The sequence below is a fragment of the Haliotis cracherodii genome, unplaced genomic scaffold (genome assembly GCF_022045235.1).
Source record: "Haliotis cracherodii isolate W230 unplaced genomic scaffold, xgHalCrac1.p SCAF_11, whole genome shotgun sequence".
NCBI classification, from domain to species: domain Eukaryota; kingdom Metazoa; phylum Mollusca; class Gastropoda; order Lepetellida; family Haliotidae; genus Haliotis; species Haliotis cracherodii.
Genome location: NW_027266266.1, coordinates 47,819,988 through 47,842,611, shown reverse-complemented (window position 1 = coordinate 47,842,611; position 22,624 = coordinate 47,819,988). Strand labels below are relative to the sequence as shown.

The following is a 22,624-nucleotide window of genomic DNA, read 5'->3' as shown; positions in this document are numbered from 1 at the left end:
AAAATAAATAAATAGATTGAACGACAATTTGAAACTTGAAAGAGCAAAAATGGGTTGCTGAAGACCTATTCTATCCCGGATCTTCACGGGTCTCATGCTGACATGCATTTGTAGGGAAGATGAGGACATGAATGAGATAAGTGAAGAAACCGACCTCCGCCCTCTGAGCCACGAGGAACTGAAGCACATGGTGATGAGGCGCATCAATAGGTCAACCGGAAACGCGCAATCAATCAACCCCAATCCGGTCAAGGACGCCAATACCCAGAGGTCCCCTCGGATACCAAAGGTCGAGGTCATTCAGCCAACATAACTTGCCTGCATGACAGACCATTAGTGTGGATACATGTTTATTATATAAATAAAACTTCTAATTCAACTATTTGATTTGATAACCGTTATAAGATGGTATGTGATTATTTATTTTTTCTAACAATTTACAGTTTTATCAACTTTTGGTTTGTAATTTTTAATTGTTTGCTATTATATGTAGGTACACCCAAATATGCAATAAAAACTGATGGTTAGATATGTTATACAAAACATTTTACCTAAGAGTTTTATTGTTTAAAAGGACCGCCTCCGTGGCCTAGTGGTAGAACAGTGGCATCCATCACAAACACAGGCAAAGGCAAGTCAATTATTTCACCCGGAGACACATGGTACAAGTCAAAATACATGTAGGTACTTGCATCGGACCAAATGTTTTTCACTGATGGGTCAAATTTAGAAATGTCCTCCACTTATAAACTGAAGCTTAGAGCTGTGGGAATGTCATCCATTCCCTCCTACATGTGTCTTGGAAGAGACCCGAGGTGTTCTGTTACCTTATTCAGCGGGAAAGGATGAGGTGAGGTGAAATGGGTATGACATGGCGTTCAAGATTATTGCACTTATATAGCCACGTGCATTCACACACTCGCACGCGTGCGTGCGTTGAGTATGTGTGGCTGGTTGAACTCGTCCGGACTAATGCCGATTTACAGTGCTAGCCCACAGAGATACCATGCCGCAGTTTAACATGAATACCCTACTCAGACACAGTACACTGACGTCCTTGCCTTAGCCCCTTAACAGACAGGATAACAACAAGTACCATCGTTTAACATCTTTTGGTATGACGTGCTAGGAATTGAATCACCGACCTTCCGCTCTCCGGGCCGACGCTCCATCCGATAAACATCAGTGGAGATCCCACGGGGAAAAAATGTTTCTAAAATTTAGAGTATGTTTCCAATTACAGAAGATCCGTCTTAAATAGTGACACTGCATAGTTGTCGTGACCTTGCCTCTATCACATGCATATTTTAGACTTCAACACGATCCAAATTAAACTGACAACTCTGTGAAAGACACAGGTGTATAAAGTCTGCACAAATGTTTACTTTTTAAAACGACACTCCTTCGCATCTTCACACTTTAAATGAGAAGTAACGCGCCCGCTTGTCGTTAGTATTAGCCAGACAGCCTTGTGGAACACTAGCTGTACTTCTCCTCCTCCAGGTATAGTTGCTGATGTTTCCATGCCGCTATGTGGCGAATCTTAACTTTTTTTTGGTCAATACCTCAACCTGGGCCCACTTGCACAAAGCGATCTTAGCGTTAAGACTATTGTGAGCCTATGCTTAAGTATGGGAGTTACGATCATCTTAGCGCTAAGATGGCTTTGTGCAAGTGGGCCCAGCATGGGTTGCTGGGGACATATTATAACCCGGAATGCCAATGAGTAGACCAGCATAGGTTGATGGAGACCTATTTAACCCGGAATCCCCACAGGGAGACCAGGGCCCACTTTCAAAAAAGCGATCTTAGCGTTAAGACTATTGTAAGCTAAAGTATGGGAGTTACGATCATCTTTGTGCTAAGATCGCTTTGTGCAAGTGGGCCCAGGTGTTCTGTTCCGGCCCACTTGCCCTGTCTAAGCGCCAATATTGCTTGTGCAACACAAACGCTTGCCTGTTACTGTACCTATAGTTAATGACAAACCTCTCCAGCAGGTGATCGTTTGTTTGTTTGTTTGTTTGTTTGTTTGTTTGTTTGTTTGTTTGTTTCTTGTTTAACGCCGCATTCTGCAATATTCCTTCTATATGACGGCGGTCTGTAAATGATCGAGTCTGGACCAGACAATTAAGTAATTGACATCATGAGCATCGATCCACACAATTGGGATCGATGACATGCATCAACCAAGTCAGCGATCCTGACCACCCGATCCCGTTAGTCGTCTGTTACGGCAAGCATGGGTTTCTGAAGACCTATTTTACCCCGGATCTTCACGGGTCAGTTGGTGACTTAAAGGTGGGATAGTTTTATCTAACGAATCTCTAAATATCTCTCTCACATCATCACATAAAGGGCAGAATCTACTAGGCACTATCAAACCCCCCAACATCAGGTGCTCTATCAAGACCTGTTACCTTCTGTATCTACTGGGCGCTATCAAACTCCCCAACACCAGGTGCTCTATCAAGACCTGTTACCTTCTGTATCTACTGGGCGCTATCAAACTCCCCAACACCAGATGCTCTATCAAGACCTGTTACCTTCTGTATCTACTGGGCGCGATCAAACTCCCCAACACCAGGTGCGCTGTCCAGACCTGTTACCTTCTGTATCTACTGGGCGCTATCAAACTCCCCAACACCAGGTGCGCTGTCCAGACCTCTTACCTTCTGTATCTACTGGGCGCTATCAAACTCCCCCAACACCAGGTACGCTGTCCAGACATGTTACCTTCTGTATCTCCTGGGCCCCGATTATGTTTCTAGGTTTGTCAGCACCATACCCGTGCTCGTGGGTTTCACCGAAGTGGTAAAAATGTGAGACCTGCATCACTTCGGGCTTTCCTCCCACATTAAGCTGACACGCCGTCATATAACTGGAATACTGTTAAAAGCGGCGTTAAACCCAACTCTCTCACTCACTCACTGTATCTACTGGGCGCTATCAAACTCCCCAACACAAGGTGCGCTGTCCAGACCTGTTACCTTCTGTATCTACTGGGCGCTATCAAACTCCCCAACACCAGATGTTCTATCAAGACCTGTTACCTTCTGTATCTACTGGGCGCTATCAAACTCCCCAACACCAGATGCTCTATCAAGACCTGTTACCTTCTGTATCTACTGGGCGCTATCAAACTCCCCAACACCAGGTGCGCTCTCCAGACCTGTTACCTTCTGTATCTACTGAGCGCTATCAAACTCCCCAACACCAGGTGCGCTGTCCAGACCTGTTACCTTCTGCATCTACTGGGCGCTATCAAACTCCCCAACACCAGGTGCGCTGTCCAGACCTCTTACCTTCTGTATCTACTGGGCGCTATCAAACTCCCCCAACACCAGGTACGCTGTCCAGACATGTTACCTTCTGTATCTCCTGGGCCCCGATTATGTTTCTAGGTTTGTCAGCACCATACCCGTGCTCGTGGGTTTCACCGAAGTGGTAAACGTCTGAGACCTGCATCACTTCGGGCTTTCCTCCCACATTAAGCTGACACGCCGTCATATAACTGGAATACTGTTAAAAGCGGCGTTAAACCCAACTCACTCACTCACTCACTGTATCTACTGGGCGCTATCAAACTCCCCAACACCAGGTGCGCTGTCCAGACCTGTTACCTTCTGTATCTACTGGGCGCTATCAAACTCCCCCAACACCAGGTGCGCTGTCCAGACCTGTTACCTTCTGTATCTACTGGGCGCTATGGAACTCCCCCAACACCAGGTGTACTGGGTGCTATGAATCTGTTCCATTTACTATAAATAATGTTCAAACTAAAACTCCATTTTATTAATTTTCAGAATCATGATAGCTTTCCTTGTTCTAATCGGATCTGTAGCAGTTTATGGGTGAGTGGTATAAGCTATAGTATATCAGATCAGATGCAGTTTATCTGAGTGTGGTATAAGCTATATATCATATGAGATGTAGTTTATAGATGACTGGTATAAGCTAGCATCAGATGCCGCTTGTAGGTGCGTGGTATATGCTGGATTATCTGGTCAGATGCAGTTTATGGGTGGTATAAACTGGTATATCAGATCAGGTGCAGTTTATGGGTACATTGTCTGAACTAGTATATCAAATCAAGTGCAGTTTATGGGGAAGTGGTATAAACTAGTATATCAGATCAGGTGCAGTTTATATGTAAGTGGTATAAATAGAGAATCTCACCCTCGTGTCTTTTGATATCAAATATATCAACACGAGTTGATAAAAGTGGAAAAATTCTGAGGCTTGCCGATGATATTTGCCACTTTTATCAACGAGTGTTGATATATTTGATATCAAAAGACACGAGGGTGAGATTTTATTTATCATCCAACATCATTCTTTCAACTTTTTCAATTTGTAGACAGTAATTAGCAGTGTCTTCGGTATAAAAAGTACTGCAAACAGCTTCAGTAGCAGAGCCATTAGTGATGTCGTTTGATTGTGACGTCATGGTAACCAGTGATGTCACAATGGTCTGCAAAGCATTGTGATGTAATTTCATTGCAGCGATATCTAAAGTGTAGATATCGCTTGATCTCATCCAAGAGATATCTCCTGTGGGAGCTAGTTTTAGATGATAAACTAGTATATCAGATCAGGTGCAGTTTATGGGTACATTGTCTAAATCATTTATCAGATCAGGGGCAGTTTATGGGTGGATGGTATAAACTAGTATATCAGATCAGATGCAGTCTGTGGGTACATTGTCTTAATTATTTATCAGATCAGGTGCAGTTTATGGATGGGTGGTATAAACTAGTATATCAGATCAGATGCAGTTGGTTGTCCGCACCATAACCCGTTCGTGGGAAACGTCTGGGACACGTTTGAATTCACATTTCCCCCAGCCCACCTTAGAACTGGACTAATTTTGAAAGAAGCCCCAACTCATCGGGGGCTTCTCTGCCTGCAGAAAACACTACTCCTGCATCCACACCAACCATGACCAGCTGCTCCCGAGCCAGGTGGTCAGCAACGTCATCGCGGACATTGACAAAGATGGCGACGGCATTGTGGAGCCAACCGAGGTCCAGGCGGAGTTCGTCGCCAGATATGACGTTGACAGTAGGATAATCATTATGATAAGAATCCGTGCCCTGTAACCTATGCTTGTTGTAAGAGTGGTCTGAAGTGTCGGTTGATTTGTTGTTTTACGTCGCACTCGGCAGTATTCCTGCTATATGACGGCAGTCTGTAAATAATCGAGTCTGGACCAGACAATCCAGTGATTGATATCATGAGCATCGATCCACACAATTTGGATGACCTGCATAAACCAAGTCAGCAAGCCTGACCACCCGATCCCGATAGTCGCCTCTTACCGATTGAAGTTCATCGCGTGGTTAAGCTCGGTGCCATGGCTATTTTCGCGTCGTTGCTCAAGCTTTCTGTCATTGGTTTGCGTGAATATGAAATCCTTAAAGGAACGTAATCGCCCTTTGGTAATATATAAAATATCATTCAAAGCGCAACAATGTAACAAATGGCCAAAATGTCGCGTTGTCGCATTGTCGCATTGTTGCGCTTTGGTTAATTTTGACACTTTTCGCTTGTTTCTCTGAGGGCGACAATGTCCCTTCTTGGATTCCATACCTGACCCTCGATTATTTTCAGGCCATTTTGATACAGCTGGCATATTGGTAACAAATATAGTTTCCATCAACCATGTCTTACCTAAATCGTCATCAATCAGTCAATTTGACATCCTATCTCCTAGTAGGGGCAGTACCGTAAACCCTCAAATAACGGCAAGGGACCCCAGACTGTATTTTGCCAATGTTGATCGCATCTCAAGAAGGGACTGGCCGTTTGATAGTCTGGATATTTAGAGAATAATCAACAGGCTACGAGAAACAGATAATTCCGAGTCTTGAGTAGATTATAGAAATATAATTAAGAATAAAGACTGCTCTACCCCATGTGTAGTGTATAAAGTATAGTTTTGCTGCTTGCGTCAGTGAGCTTTGACGTCATGATAGTTCAGGGCAAAACGATACTTTATTACGCAACACGTGGGGGTAGAGCAAAATTTATTACTTTTCAAAGAGGACGACTTTAAGACTAACCTCATGTTATATTGAAGCTGGGTTTAAAATCAAATCTGTAATGACCAGTTACGTAAACTTAAAATCCTCGAACAGGTCTCATTGTCGGGCTCTTCCACCTAAATGCCTGCACCCTCACGTTAAGAGGCATATTTTACGTTTGAGACATAATGATACACCTCTAAAATGGGAAGTTTTATTATTTGAATAGGTCATATTACATTGTTTGTTTACCCATAATCTTATACAACAATAAGTGGAATTTTTAAATTTAAGTTTTCTTATTAATTTGCTTCAATTTAATCACGTGACTCAAACAGCGGTCGTTTTGCTTGACTTTAGTATATTGCTAAATGCCGTATGCTTACTAACAGGTGTTTATGAAACCTATCAAGGATTGCTCATTCCGCATCTTCCCGAGGCAAGAGAGTTAACTAACTTTAAAAGTCCAGTTAAAACCCTTGCCGAATCAGGATGGAATTCCTGGGCACGATCGTAGCGTCACCAGTGGCTGTTACGAGTTAAGTCCCTTCTATGCCTCTCCTATGGACCAATCAGATTCCACCTCTCGTATCACTTGCGTTTGCTTCAAACAAAATGGCAGCGCCCAGTCAAGAGGATATGATCGACAATCCAGATCTATATTGTGAGAAAACGAGTCTTACATCGCGAAGTTCATCGAATCACGTGAGGACCTTGATTAAAAACTTGAAAAGATTTGGAAAATATCTGTCGACAATGAGTTGGCGGTGCACATACTGTGCAAATCCTGCAATCGACCAAAATCTGCATGACAGTTTACGAACCGGTTTTCGATTTCGGTGCGCGATTTTGATTGGACTATGCATAGGCACGTTAGTCCAGCCAAAATATAACTCCACATCTGCAGCCCAGTTCGGCAAGGGTGGAAACTGGACTTTTATAGTCAGTTAATTCTCTTGCCTCGTGAAGATGCTCATTCCCTTACCCAGAGGCAGACATAATTCCTAGAGCCACCAACGCCCGCCTCGGACAGTTTCAGATTGCTTTGGCACGGGCACAGTGGTGTATGTATGTGTGGGAGATGCCTGCGGCATGATATATGACTGACATCATCTTGCCATATTACTTCCCACGTAATATTATTCAAATATACTGAACCAAATTAAAAACTTCACAATCCTAAGGGGCGGTCGGGTAGCCTGGTGGTTAAAGCGTTCGCTCGTCACGCTGAAGACCCGGGTTCGATTCCCGACATGGGTACAATGTGTGAAGCCCATCTCTGGTGTCCCCTGCCGTGATATTGCTGGAATATTGCTAAAAGCGGCGTAAAATAAAACTCACTCACTCACTCACAATCCTAAATTTTTAACATTTTGACCAGTTATCATTGTGGGCCCTTATTGTGTATTTAAACAGTAATGGCCACGTATTGTCTTCAGATAACACAGGTGCAGGTGAATCGATCAAAATCCGAAACACTTCGAAACACAAGAAAACAAAAGTCTTTACGACCATTTGTCATGCCACGCCTTTCAAATGTGCAACGTGAACGTGCCATTGGCATGTTGCAGATGGGAACGTCCGTAGCTGAAGTCTCAAGGACGATGGGTTGTAGTCGACGGACTGTTCATGATTTACAGACGCGTCTACAGCAAACGGGTACCACCGCTGATCGCCCTCGGCCAGGTCGACCACGTGTGATGTCACATGCAGAGGATCGTCAGATTGTCTTACGTCACCTCCGTAACCGATTTTTGACGGTTACATCAACCAGAAATGAACAGTTTAGGGGTAGACAAAGTGCGCAAACTGTTCGAAACCGTCTGAGAACTGCTCACCTTCAAGCACGACGGCCATACTGCGGGCCGATTTTGACTCAATTACACTGACGTCAACGTCAATTGTGGGCACAGAGGCACTTACGATGGACTCAGAGGAATTGGAATCAAGTCGTCTTCAGTGATGAATCCCGATTTAATCTTCAATTTGCTGATGGTAGGACGAGGGTGTGGAGGCGCCGTCATGAACGTTACGCCCAGTGTTGTGTACAGGAAGTTGACAGATTTCGAGGCGGAAGTGTCATGGTGTGGGGTGCTTTCTGTGGCAATGCACGTTCCAGGCTTCTTGTCATCCGTGGCAACCTCAACGCTGCTGCTTACCGCGACCAGGTACTGGCACCAGAACTTTTGCCTTTTATGGCAGCACATGGACCAGGTTTGATCTTCCAACACGACAATGCCAGACCCCACACAGCAATTTTGACAAGGAATTTCCTTCAGAATGCGGGAGTCAACGTCATGGACTGGCCGTCAAGGTCTCCCGACCTCGATTCCATCGAACACGTCTGGGATGGTCTTGGCAGAAGTCTGCGCACTCTACAGAACCAACCACAGAATTTGCAAGATCTTGGCACCATTTTGCAGCAACAATGGCGTCGTCTTCCCAATCATGTGTTCACAAGCATCACAAGGTCCATGCGGAGGCGTTGTGTGGCAGTTGTCAACGCAAATGGTGGCCATACACGCTACTGAACTTGTGTGCCATCAGATTCTCGAGTTTCGGACTTATGATTTAAACTGTTGATGTTATTACCGAATACCGTAGGTGCTTGGAACAAACGATGGTTACCACCGTTAATTTAAATCCTTCTTTGGACATTAATTATTAAAAATTACCTTCTCTGATACATTTGTCCGTTATACATCATATATGGGATTAGTTTAAAAAATGTAAAGTTAATAATTTGACTATATATATTTATGCAAGTTTAAAGAAACTCCTTAACCGAAAATTGACGTGGATGCGCCATCTTGCTTGACAATAATGAAAGAACGGTGTTACCAAGGATGGAACTTGAACAGCGCCATGACGTCAGTCCATTATGACGTAATTCAAAAAGTGTACTTTATCGCAGGTACACTTCACTGAAGGATGCCTATTGTTCAGATGACGTGATGCAATCAATGTGTGTCGCGATGAACAATGGATGACGTTATATCGGCTTTTACTCAACAGAAAAGCGTTTTGACGTATTATGGCTTCAAATGAACACCCGACATTGAGAATCGCTGAATGCACATGTGCAATTATCGGAAGGCGTTTACACACGATCCTTCGACCCGTATGGGTAATATAATATAATTTTACACAAAACAAACCTGTTTGCTGGAAATGCTTGATAGTATGTTGTAAAAGGACAGTCATTGTGTGCCTTGAAGCAGTATTCTGTCTCTGACAAGAATTCAAGTGTATGATATTTGTACATGTATAATGATAAATACCCTGGCCCCATTCGACACCGTAGCTTCCTTACTCACCAACTCTCTCTCTCTCTCTCTCTCTCTCTCTCTCTTTCTCTCTCTCTCTCTCTCTCTCTCTCTCTCTCTCTCTCTCTCTCTCTCTCTCTCTCTCAGGTTTTACGCAAATATTATGTTGTTCCAGAAAACGGAAGTATCACAGAGGATGAGTTTGTAACACAATGGCATCGGCATTACCTCGACGTTCGCAACTTTGTTGGCTACCTCTTCCACAATTTCGACGTGAACAACGACATGAGTCTGACCGACAGTGACCTCGTCGCTTTGTCAAAAAATCTCGACACTGACGGTGGGTGTTCATTCATGATGTCTCTTTTATGTTACAGGAAAGGGGCGAGGAACGGGGGGGGGGGGGGGGGGGGGAGGGTTGACAAAACCTCCCATTACATGAATCTTGAGGTACTAACGCCCAATCTAAGTGAAGTATTTGTAGGTTCTTGATCCAATCAGATTCCACCTTTCTAAAGCAATTTGGCTTCGTGTCTTTACCCCCTAATTCGGAAATTTCGATTTGTTCAAATGAAAACACAGGACACAAATAGTCCTTCATTGTTTCTCACTTTGTCGCCAGTTTCAGAAAATGTGAAAACTTTGGCCTTGACAGTCTCTAAAACAGATGGAATGGCTGAACATATTAGTTGTCTCCCCTCTCTGTAACCCTTGACAACGGTTTATGTATTGCAGGAAATGGGGAAATCTCGATCGCAGAGTTCAGGACCTACATGGTGAACGTAAGTCACGTAACAATACATTTTTGAGTGATGCCCTGGTACCTGTCTGCCAACAATTTTACCTTCTCCTGAAGAGTTAGGCACCGTGAGTATGACCCATGCTAAAACAAAATGGCAGCCGAGATGGGCATCTTCCTTAAAAGGACGTATTCTCTTTGGCATCGATCCTTTTATCACTAAATTACACATAACTAGAAATAATCAGAGAGAGGATGCTCTCTTAACCAGACTTCGTCTTGGGCATTGTGGTCTTGGTGCATATCTAAATGCTATTGATTAAGACATTTTTGCACATTGTACAGTGTGTAATCAGCTTGATAATGTAGCTCATTTTTTATTGCATTGCCAAAAGTATATTAATCACCGTAAGGTAATGGTGGAGTCTCTAACAGTTCTTAATACTGACTTCTCATTGGCTGGATTTTTATCTTCTAGGAATATTGTTCACCATGACGTTCAGAATGCCATTCTCGTTTATATTAAAGCGTGTGGCGGTTTTGATACTGTATAAAAGATATAGGTACTTAGCAAACCTTTATTATGGGCAAGGTGTAAATGGGCCTAGTTGCCCGAACACCTTTAAAACATTTTAATGATCAATCATCACCTGTCTGCCAAGTTTATTTGAAGCAGATAAGTCAACTCTGCGTGTAACTAGGTTTAATGTAATAACAAATCCAAAATAAATACCAAAAGACAAGCATAAACATCGACAATTAAAACCTAATGTCGAAAATGACCTGAAAATAGAAATTCCATAATGGTGTGCAACAATCTGATAAATTACAACCAGGGAGGCCACACCTCAACAAACAGGTAGTCATTTTGGTCACTTTGGTAACCAAAACGTCATTTACATGGCAACTGAAATTCCGTCACCAAGTTGGTTGGTTGGTTTGTTGTTTAACGTCGCACCCAGCAAAAATAAATAAACTGAACGACAATATATGGTCATGCATTACTTTTTATTCTGCTGTTCTGCCCTGCTGGCATGCTTGTTTGTTTTTTTACGCCGCAGTCAGCAATATTCCAGCTATATGACGGCGGTCTGTAAATGTCCGAATCTGGACCAGTGATCCAGTGATTAATATCATGAGCATCGATCCTCGATCGATGACATGTATCAACCACGTCAGCGAGCCTGACCACCCGATCCCGTTAGTCGCCTTTCACGACAAGCATAATCACCTTTTACGGCAAGCATGGGTTGCTGAAGACTTATTCGATCCCGGATCTTCACGGGTCAAGGAAAAATCTCGTATACATCTCTGACAAAATCGCGAAGGTGTCCGGTAAAAGGATTCTTTTCAGCACATTGGATCCAGATACATCGTTCATGATTACTTCACAACAGATTGAATAACAAAGTACAACGATTTTCATTTAGGAATATGTAATATGTTTTATTAAAACGTATTTAAGAAATATACGACGAGTGGGAGTTGGTTATCGTACAATAAAACACTGCAGGGAGAATAAACCATGACGGGCGCATCCTCTAGTATCACATTCTACTGACTTCCCCATTCGGTGTCACCCCTCCCTCCCCGCACACACAAACTACCACACCCAAAACCCACCCCCTTCCCAAATGTAACATTTGTTTATGACCCCGTCCTATAATTAATGACCAGTACCCACATTATTTGAAAAAAACTATTATTTTTTCATGCCGACCCCCCACTTTCTCCGTGTAACTTTTCCATGAACCCAAGTAACCCCCTCCCCCTCTCTTACCCCTACCCTATGTCTGGGAGAGGCGTGAACCACTCACTATGTCACTATGAGACGTGTTAACACTTCGTATGTTTCAGCTCTACACCAACTGTGTTACAGCTCACGGCAACTGATGTCCGCTGTGAAATAAAACATCGTGATCGACATTCCAAATGTGTTTTGTTTGTCAGAGTGGGTAGGAGGGGTCCTATATTTGGACCACTGGATCAGCGTAGATAGGATATGAGAAAACATTTACATACTACAATACTTTTATGAATCAGAATTACAATACTTCCATGTTTTGGATTTATGACAACACAGTCTACAAAGTGTGGAGGTTTTCAGGATGCGTATCAATAACAAACACACCAACACACTTACTAACACGCACACACACATACACACACTCACTCACACACTCACACGCACACACACATACACACACACACTCCCACATACTCACACACTCATGCACTCATACACACTATCACATACACACACACTCACATTAACTAACAAACACACATACACACACTCACACATACACGCGTGCGCACGCACGCACACACACACTCACACATACACGCGTGCGCACGCACGCACACACATACACACACACACACTTAAACACACACTCACACTCACACACACACACACACACTCACACACACACACTCACACTCACACATACTCACACGCTCATGGTTTCTTCATAGAACGCTCCAGGAGGGGATGCGATAGTTAGACCCGGCAGTACAGACTGCGATCACGTTCTAAGTGAAGCTTTTATGACCCATTACACAGTTATCATGGTCACGGCCTATTGCACATAAATGGCATTGGTTGAAGTAACTAGTAACACACAGAGATAGACCCATGTGAGAAAGTGACACCCCGTTAATTCCTGTTGCCTGGTCCAGGATCAAGTTTTGACAAAAGACTGTATGATGATTAGTTTCTGGTAACATGGGAATAGCCAGAGACGTACACACAGCTGAGTTTTGTTTATAACACTGATGACAGTGCAGGGTCCGTAAATATTGATTTTATATCATTTTGACGAATATTTAACATTAATATACTGAACCGCAAAAGAAACGTCACCCCAAGTAACATTGCATGAAAAGTTGTCATTTAAATATCTGGGTATTTTTTTTATTTAAAAAAAATTAACATTACCTTGTCCGGAAAAATGAAATTGATGATAAAAATACAAAGCAGATGACAATAAAACGGATCGCCCAAACGCATCACGGCAACGGTCATGGTACGTGAGTTCCGTGCAAATTGAAATGCACATGCGTTCCCCCATTTCTTTCCCAATAAAAATCCAGCCAGATCGGATAACATTGGTTCGTTATTGAACTGCTACCACATGCCAAGATTGACAAGAAATCAGCAACACCAAGCCCTTGGACGATTGCAGGTAGCCAATACATTTCAAGTCCACGTAAGGACCATATACAGGCTCCAGCAATCGTACCAGACCACCAACACAACAGATGACCGACCACGTAGTGGAAGACCAAGGGTCACCGCCCGACGTCAGGATCGTCAGATTGTACGACAGCATCTTCAAGATCGCTTTGTTACTGCTGCGGAAACTGCTCGACAGACCATGGGCACACACCAGCGACACATTATTGCGGACACCGTGCGTCGACGATTGCCGAGCAGACACCTCCACTGTCACAGGTCACAGGTCACACCGAGGACCCATTCTGACACCACGTCATTGCCGGGACCGCCTTCAGTGGGCAACACAGCACCAGCATTGGCGCCACCAGCAGTGGAGAAGAGTCCTCTTCTCAGACGACAGTCGTTACTGTATCTCAACAGCAGATGGCAGAGAGGGAGTCCGGCGACGCTGTGTTGTTGAGAGAGGCTCGTGGGGTGGTCAGAGCATCATGGTGTGGAGTGGAATTGGTCTTGCACAGAAGGTCGGCCCTGTGGTCTTCCAGAACAACGGTCCAGGGAGAGGCAATGGTGTCACAGCAGCTCGGTACATTGATCAAGTCTTGAGACCACACGCCATACCTCATTTCGCACGTCGCCGCAACCACGAGTTTCAGCATAACAACGCCCGTGCCCACACTGCGAGAGTAACACGAAACTTTCTCCAGCAGAATGGCATCAGAACCATGCAGTGGTCTGCCCTCTGTCCCGACTTAAATCCCACTGAGCACCTGTGGGACGAGCTTCAAAGACGGCTGAATGACGTCCGACCAAGGCCGACAACTGCAGCTGAACTGCGTCAGGCGTTCCTCAGTGTGTGGGCTCAAGTGCCTCTGGCCTTCATCAACCGCCACAACCATTCCATGTATCGACGTTGCACGGCAATCATCAATGCACATGGCGGACTCACGAGATACTGACTTGGGATACCATTTTCTCAGAGACTAGTGTTGTGTTTCACTTTAAGAACATTTGAGACATTAATTTCAACCTTGATGATCAGTTTTGTCAAGTTTCATCTTTTAAATATGTCTCAAAGTATGTTTACAGTGTTTGGACAAATGAGGTTTATTTATCGAGTACACATTCTTCCGTGAGTACAACGATAAGTTATATTATGTTTAACTTAAAGCTACTTAAAGCGTGTATTATATCTCCATCTAGTTGGATATATCCTACAATGACACTAAAAATATCTCTCCAATCAAATTACTATCATAAGAGAGAAAAAAGATGTGCTGATTTGTGATACGAGAGATTGATATGGTGACGTCACTTCCGAAACGAAACGTTGATGGTGAATGGGTCCAGGGTATATATCACAAAGTATGGAGATATAGTACCCTGGATAATTGAGGATGACCTGCATCCACAACACAACCTCATCATGACACCAACTACATCTGCAGCCAACACTGCACAGACTGGACACGTCTTAGAGCTATAACGAGCGCTTCTAGCAATGTTGATTAGTTCTCTTTGTTTTAGTTTGTTTGTTTGTTTATTTGTTTGTCTGTTTAGCGCCGCCTCGTCAATACTCTAAGTATATGACGGGGGCCTGTAATGGTCGAATCTGGATCAGACAAGCCAGTGGTTGACATCATGAGCATCGGTATTTGATATTATGATCAACGTCCTCGCAGTCAGGATACGATGACATGGTATCAACCAAATCACCGAGCCTGAAACCCCGATACATTTTGTCGCCTCTCCAATGTTGCGTGGGACGAAATCCAAACGGGACGATAACTAGGGCTATAATACTCAGGCCTTATAGTGATGCAGTAGGAATACATTAGAACACGGATATAGCGAACAAACGGATATAGCGAACAAACGGATACAACAAACTGTTACAAAATCCCCGATTTATCTCCTATATAATATCATATGAAATTTACGTATATAACGAACTTTCCACAGCGAACTAACGGATACAGCGAACTGATATCTGATGACCGAAAAGCCCATCTATCACTAATTAATTATACCGAACTGAGAAATCTCACTCAGTGTATCAGGGGGCACAGGTGGCCCAGTCGTCTAAGGCGCCGCGATTCGCTGTGCAGAGTTGCGTCCCTTGGGCACGCCAGAAACCTATGATTGTGGGTTCGAATCCCGGTTCGCCCCGATTATGGTTCTAGGTTTGTCAGCACCATACCCGTGCTCGTGGGTTTCACCGAAGTGGTAAACATCTGAGACCTGCATCACTTCGGGCTTTCCTTCCACCTTAAGCTAGCACGCCGTGATATAACTGGAATACTATTAGAAGCGGCGTTAAACCCAACTCACTCACTCACTCACTCAGTGTATCGGAATAACAATGTGTACATGCGGCACGTCTTGTATATACAGAAGCTTCGCATCATCCTCCAAAACCACGTTTCGTATCCCACACTACAAAGATGGTGTTTCAACATTTGCTTTTATCTAAACATGTAGTCCATGACCTCTGCTCGCGACAGTGTGTGAGGCAATCAAACAGCTGTGAACTAGAGTAGGCCACGCAGCACTCCTTTCCAACACATTTCATAAGAGATAATACTTCCAGTGGAACATCTAATGTAACCTTTTCACGTCAAGTACATGCCCAGCACTCGTGACCACCTCCAGCACCACGTGTGCTTTCAACACCTGCTAGTTCTTGTATATACCCAGACCTCGTCATGCCATCTAACAACCTGTCCTGTTAACATTTGCTAGTTCTTGTATATACCCAGCCCTCGTCATCCCATCTAACAACCTGTCCTGTTAACATTTGCTAGTTCTTGTATATACCCAGCCCTCGTCACCACCTCTAACAACACGTGTACTGTCAACACTTGCTAGTTCATGTGTATACCCAGCCCTCGTCACCTCCTCTAATACCAAGTGTACTGTCAACAGTTGCTAGTTCTTGTATATACCCAGCCCTCGTCAGCTCCTCTAACACCACGTGTACTGTCAACACTTGCTAGTTCTTGTATATACCCAAACCTCGTCACCACCTCTAACACCACCTGTACTGTCAACACTTGCTAGTTCTTGTATATACCCAGACCTCGTCACCTCCTCTAATACCACGTGTACTGTCAATACTTGCTAGTTCTTGTATATACCCAGCCCTCGTTACCTCCTCTAATACCACGTGTACTGTCAACACTTGCTAGTTCTTGTATATACCCAACCCACGTCACCACCTCTTACACCACGTGTACTGTCAACACTTGCTAGTTCTTGTATATACCCAACCCTCGTCACCACCTCTAACACCACGTGTACTGTCAATACTTGCTAGTTCTTGTATATGACCAGACCTCGTCACCTCCTCTAACACCACGTGTACTGTCAACACTTGCTAGTTCTTGTATATACCCAGACCTCGTCACCTCCTCTAACACCATGTTTACTGTCAACGATATACCCAGACCTCGTCACCACCTCTAATACCACCTGTACTGTCAACACTTGCTAGTTCTTGTATATACCCAGACCTCGTCACCACCTCTAACAACACGTGTACTGTCAACAGTTGCTAGTTCTTGTATATACCCAGCCCTCGTCAGCTCCTCTAACACCACGTGTACTGTCAACAGTTGCTAGTTCTTGTATATACCCAAACCTCGTCACCACCTCTAACACCACCTGTACTGTCAACACTTGCTAGTTCTTGTATATACCCAGACCTCGTCACCTCCTCTAATACCACGTATACTGTCAATACTTGCTAGTTCTTGTATATACCCAGACCTCGTTACCTCCTCTAATACCACGTGTACTGTCAACACTTCCTAGTTTTTGTATATACCCAACCCTCGTCACCACCTCTTACACCACCTGTACTGTCAACACTTGCTAGTTCTTGTATATGACCAGACCTCGTCACCTCCTCTAACACCACGTGTACTGTCAACACTTGCTAGTTCTTGTATATACCCAGACCTCGTCACCTCCTCTAACACCATGTTTACTGTCAATAATATACCCAGACCTCGTCACCACCTCTAATACCACCTGTACTGTCAACACTTGCTAGTTCTTGTATATACCCAGACATCGTCACCACCTCTAACAACACGTGTACTGTCAACACTTGCTAGTTCTTGTATGTACCCAGCCCTCGTCACCACCTCTAACAACACGTGTACTGTCAACACTTTCTAGTTCTTATATACCCAGCCCTCGTCACCACCTCTAACAACACGTGTACTGTCAACACTTGCTAGTTCTTGTATATACCCAGACCTCGTCACCTCCTCTAATACCACGTGTACTGTCAACACTTGCTAGTTCTTGCATATACCCAGCCCTCGTCACCACCTCTAACAACACGTGTACTGTCAACACTTGCTAGTTCTTGTATATACCCAGCCCTCGTCACCACCTCTTACACAACCTGTACTATCAACACTTGCTAGTTCTTGTATATGCCCAGCCCTCGTCACCACCTCTTACACAACCTGTACTATCAACACTTGCTAGCTCTTGTATATACCCAGAACCCGTCACCATCTCCAACATCTCAATAGTTCTAGTTGGGTGTGTTTCGGTATATGGGTGCTGTTGTTGTGGTATACACTGTCCAACATCTCAACAGTTCTAGTTGGGTGTATGTCGGTATATGGGTGCTGTTGTTGTGGTATACACTGTCCAACATCTCAACAGTTCTAGTTGGGTGTATGTCGGTATATGGGTGCTGTTGTTGTGGTATACACTGTCCAACATCTCAATAGTTCTAGTTGGGTGTATGTCGGTATATGGGTGTTGTTGTTGTGGTATACACTGTCCAACATCTCAATAGTTCTAGTTGGGTGTGTTTCGGTATATGGGTGGTGTTGTTGTGGTATACACTGTCCAACATCTCAATAGTTCTAGTTGGGTGTGTTTCGGTATATGGGTGGTGTTGTTGTGGTAGACACTAGCCAACATCTCAATAGTTCTAGTTGGGTGTGTTTCGGTATATGGGTGGTGTTGTTGTGGTATACACTGTCCAACATCTCAATAGTTCTAGTTGGGTGTGTTTCGGTATATGGGTGGTGTTGTTGTGGTATACACTGTCCAACATCTCAATAGTTCTAGTTGGGTGTGTTTCGGTATATGGGTGGTGGTGTTGTGGTATACACTGTCCAACATCTCAATAGTTCTAGTTGGGTGTATGTCGGTATATGGGTGTTGTTGTTGTGGTATACACTGTCCAACATCTCAACAGTTCTAGTTGGGTGTGTTTCGGTATATGGGTGTTGTTGTTGTGGTATACACTGTCCAACATCTCAATAGTTCTAGTTGTGGTATACACTGTCCAACATCTCAATAGTTCTAGTTGTGGTATACACTGTCCAACATCTCAACAGTTCTAGTTGGGTGTATGTCGGTATATGGGTGTTGTTGTTGTGGTATACACTGTCCAACATCTCAATAGTTCTAGTTGGGTGTGTTTCGGTATATGGGTGGTGGTGTTGTGGTTTACACTGTCCAACATCTCAATAGTTCTAGTTGGGTGTGTTTCGGTATATGGGTGTTGTTGTTGTGGTATACACTGTCCAACACCTCAATAGTTCTAAGTTGGGTGTGTTTCGGTATATGGGTGGTGTTGTTGTGGTATACACTGTCCAACATCTCAATAGTTCTAGTTGTGGTATACACTGTCCAACATCTCAATAGTTCTAGTTGGGTGTATGTCGGTATATGGGTGTTGTTGTTGTGGTATACACTGTCCAACACCTCAATAGTTCTAAGTTGGGTGTGTTTCGGTATATGGGTGGTGTTGTTGTGGTATACACTGTCCAACATCTCAATAGTTCTAGTTGGGTGTGTTTCGGTATATGGGTGGTGTTGTTGTGGTATACACTGTCCAACATCTCAATAGTTCTAGTTGTGGTATACACTCTCCAACATCTCAATAGTTCTAGTTGGGTGTATGTCGGTATATGGGTGTTGTTGTTGTGATATACACTGTCCAACATCTCAATAGTTCTAGTTGTGGTATACACTGTCCAACATCTCAATAGTTCTAGTTGTGGTATACACTGTCCAACATCTCAATAGTTCTAGTTGTGGTATACATTGTCCAACATCTCAATAGTTCTAGTTGGGTGTATGTCGGTATATGGGTGTTGTTGTTGTGGTATACACTGTCCAACATCTCAATAGTTCTAGTTGGGTGTGTTTCGGTATATGGGTGGTGTTTTTGTGGTATACACTGTCCAACATCTCAATAGTTCTAGTTGGGTGTGTTTCGGTATATGGGTGGTGTTGTTGTGGTAGACACTAGCCAACATCTCAATAGTTCTAGTTGGGTGTGTTTCGGTATATGGGTGTTGTTGTTGTGGTATACACTGTCCAACATCTCAATAGTTCTAGTTGGGTGTGTTTCGGTATATGGGTGGTGGTGTTGTGGTATACACTGTCCAACATCTCAATAGTTCTAGTTGGGTGTGTTTCGGTATATGGGTGGTGTTGTGGTAAACACTGTCCACCATCTCAACAGTTCTAGTTGGGTGTATGTCGGTATATGGGTGGTGTTGTGTGGTACACTGTCCAACATCTCAACAGTTATAGTCGGGGGTGTGTGGGGTGGGGTGGGGTGGGGGGGGGGGGGGGGGGGGGGGGGGTGTGTGGTGGTGGTTAATATTTAGTAAACTGTCTAACACCTCAACAGTTCTCGTCCGCAAGTGAGCGCAATTTTTAAATGCTTTGCCTGTATCCCGCCATCGAGCTATGTCGCGTGGAGAACAGAATTCACCTCGACCCAGATTCAACCGGAAACCCTGTGAAAGACACAGGTGTAATACAACGACACTCCTTGGCACCCAGTACACACCTTATGTAAGAATTATCGTGTCCGCTTGTACGTATTCTCAGCCAGACAGCCTTGCGGAACACTAGCTGTACTCCTGTCAAGGTAAGGTTTCCATGCCGGCAACTTTTTCAATAAGGTGTTCTGTTACGGCCCCCTTTGCAGTCCAAGCGACAATATGACTTTGTGCAACATCAACGCTTGCCTGTTACTGTATCTATCGTTAATGACAAACCTCCCCCAACAGGTTCCCTGTCCAGTGCTGATACTCCGTGTATATACCGGGGGCTTCAAACTCCTCCAGCACCAGATGCTCTGACTAGTGCTGTTACTCCGTGTATATACCGGGGGCTTCAAACTCCTCCAGCACCAGATGCTCTGACTAGTGCTGTTACTCCGTGTATATACCTGGGGCTTCAAACTCCTCCAGCACCAGATGCTCTGTCCAGACTTGGTACTCTCTGTATCCACCGGGGGCTATCAAACTCATCCAAAACTAGGTGTTCTGTCCATATTTGTTACTCTCTGTATGTACTGTGTGCTATCAAACGTACCCAACACCGGGTGCTCTGTCCAGACCTGTTACTCTCTGTATGTACTGTGTGCAATCAGCCTCCTGCAACACCGGGTGCTCTGTCCAGACTTGGTACTCTCTCTGCGTATTGTATGCTGTCAAACGTACCCAACACCGGGTGCTCTGTCCATACCTGTTACTCTCTGTATGTATTGTATGCTGTCAAACGTACCCAACACCGGGTGCTCTGCCCATACCTGTTACTCTCTGTATGTACTGTATGCTGTCAAACTCATCCAACACCGGGTGCTCTGCCCATACCTGTTACTCTCTGTATGTACTGTGTGCAATCAGCCTCCTGCAACAGCGGGTGCTCTGTCCAGACTTGGTACTCTCTCTGCGTATTCTATGCTGTCAAACGTACCCAACACCGGGTTCTCTGCCCATACCTGTTACTCTCTGTATGTACTGTATGCTGTCAAACTCATCCAACACCGGGTGCTCTGTCCAGACCTGTTACTCTCTGTATGTACTGTGTGCAATCAGCCTCCTGCAACACCGGGTGCTCTGTCCAGACTTGGTACTCTGTGTATTGTATGCTGTCAAACGTACCTAACACCGGGTGCTCTGCCCATACCTGTTACTCTCTGTATGTACTGTATGCTGTCAAACTCATCCAACACCGGGTGCTCTGTCCAGACCTGTTACTCTCTGTATGTACTGTATGCTGTCAAACTCATCCAACACCGGTTGCTCTGTCCAGACCTGTTACTCTCTGTATGTACTGTATGCTGTCAAACTCATCCAACACCGGTTGCTCTGTCCAGACCTGTTACTCTCTGTATGTACTGTGTGCAATCAGCCTCCTGCAACACCGGGTGCTCTGTCCAGACTTGGTACTCTCTCTGCGTATTGTATGCTGTCAAACGTACCCAACACCGGGTGCTCTGTCCATACCTGTTACTCTCTGTATGTACTGTATGCTGTCAAACGTACCCAACACCGGGTGCTCTGTCCAGACCTGTTACTCTCTGTATGTATTGTATGCTGTCAAACTCACCCAACACCGGGTGCTCTGTCCAGACCTGTTACTCTCTGTATGTACTGTATGCTGTCAAACTCATCCAACACCGGGTGCTCTGCCCATACCTGTTACTCTCTGTATGTACTGTATGCTGTCAAACTCATCCAACACCGGTTGCTCTGCCCATACCTGTTACTCTCTGTATGTACTGTATGCTGTCAAACTCATCCAACACCGGGTGCTCTGCCCATACCTGTTACTCTCTGTATGTACTGTATGCTGTCAAACTCATCCAACACCGGTTGCTCTGCCCATACCTGTTACTCTCTGTATGTACTGTATGCCGTCAAACTCATCCAACACCGGGTGCTCTGCCCATACCTGTTACTCTCTGTATGTACTGTATGCTGTCAAACTCATCCAACACCGGGTGCTCTGCCCATACCTGTTACTCTCTGTATGTACTGTATGCTGTCAAATTCACCCAACACCGGGTGCTCTGCCCATACCTGTTACTCTCTGTATGTACTGTGTGCTGTCAAACTCATCCAACACCGGGTGCTCTGTCCAGACCTGTTACTCTCTGTATGTACTGTGTGCTGTCAAATTCACCCAACACCGGGTGCTCTGTCCAGACATGGTACTCTCTGTATCGACTGGGCGCTATCAAACTCCCCCGACACCAGGTGCCCTGGCCAGACATGGTACTCTCTGTATCGACTGGGCGCTATCAAACTCCCCCGACACCAGGTGCCCTGGCCAGACATGGTACTCTCTGTATCGACTGGGCGCTATCAAACTCCCCCGACACCAGGTGCCCTGGCCAGACATGGTACTCTCTGTATCGACTGGGCGCTATCAAACTCCCCCGACACCAGGTGCCCTGGCCAGACATGGTACTCTCTGTATCGACTGGGCGCTATCAAACTCCCCCGACACCAGGTGCCCTGGCCAGACATGGTACTCTCCGTATCGACTGGGCGCTATCAAACTCCAGCCGTACTGGGTTCTGTGAATCTGCTAAATGTTGTTCAAGCTGAAACCTGTGTATTTGTTTTTCAGAACC

General features: G+C 44.7%; 1 protein-coding gene across 1 annotated transcript; it reads left to right on the top strand.

Moving 5' to 3' along the window:
* Positions 1–1,416: 1,416 nt before the first annotated feature.
* LOC139455910 (uncharacterized) lies at positions 1,417–11,953 on the top strand. The gene is made up of 6 exons (XM_071237460.1): positions 1,417–1,503; positions 3,804–3,851; positions 4,910–5,061; positions 9,465–9,629; positions 10,025–10,071; positions 11,886–11,953. The coding sequence occupies exons 2-6, from the start codon at positions 3,808–3,810 to the stop codon at positions 11,919–11,921; spliced, it is 444 nt and encodes a 147-aa protein (XP_071093561.1). The 5' UTR covers positions 1,417–1,503; positions 3,804–3,807; the 3' UTR covers positions 11,922–11,953.
* The last annotated feature ends 10,671 nt before the right edge of the window (positions 11,954–22,624 follow it).

Coding starts and splice junctions, on each gene's coding strand:
- LOC139455910 (XM_071237460.1), top strand. CDS start 3,808: ATGATAGCTTTCCTTGTTCTAATCGGATCTGTAGCAGTTTATGG. Junction 3,852..4,909: donor GGATCTGTAGCAGTTTATGG/GTGAGTGGTATA, acceptor CTCTGCCTGCAG/AAAACACTACTCCTGCATCC. Junction 10,072..11,885: donor TCAGGACCTACATGGTGAAC/GTAAGTCACGTA, acceptor CGTATGTTTCAG/CTCTACACCAACTGTGTTAC.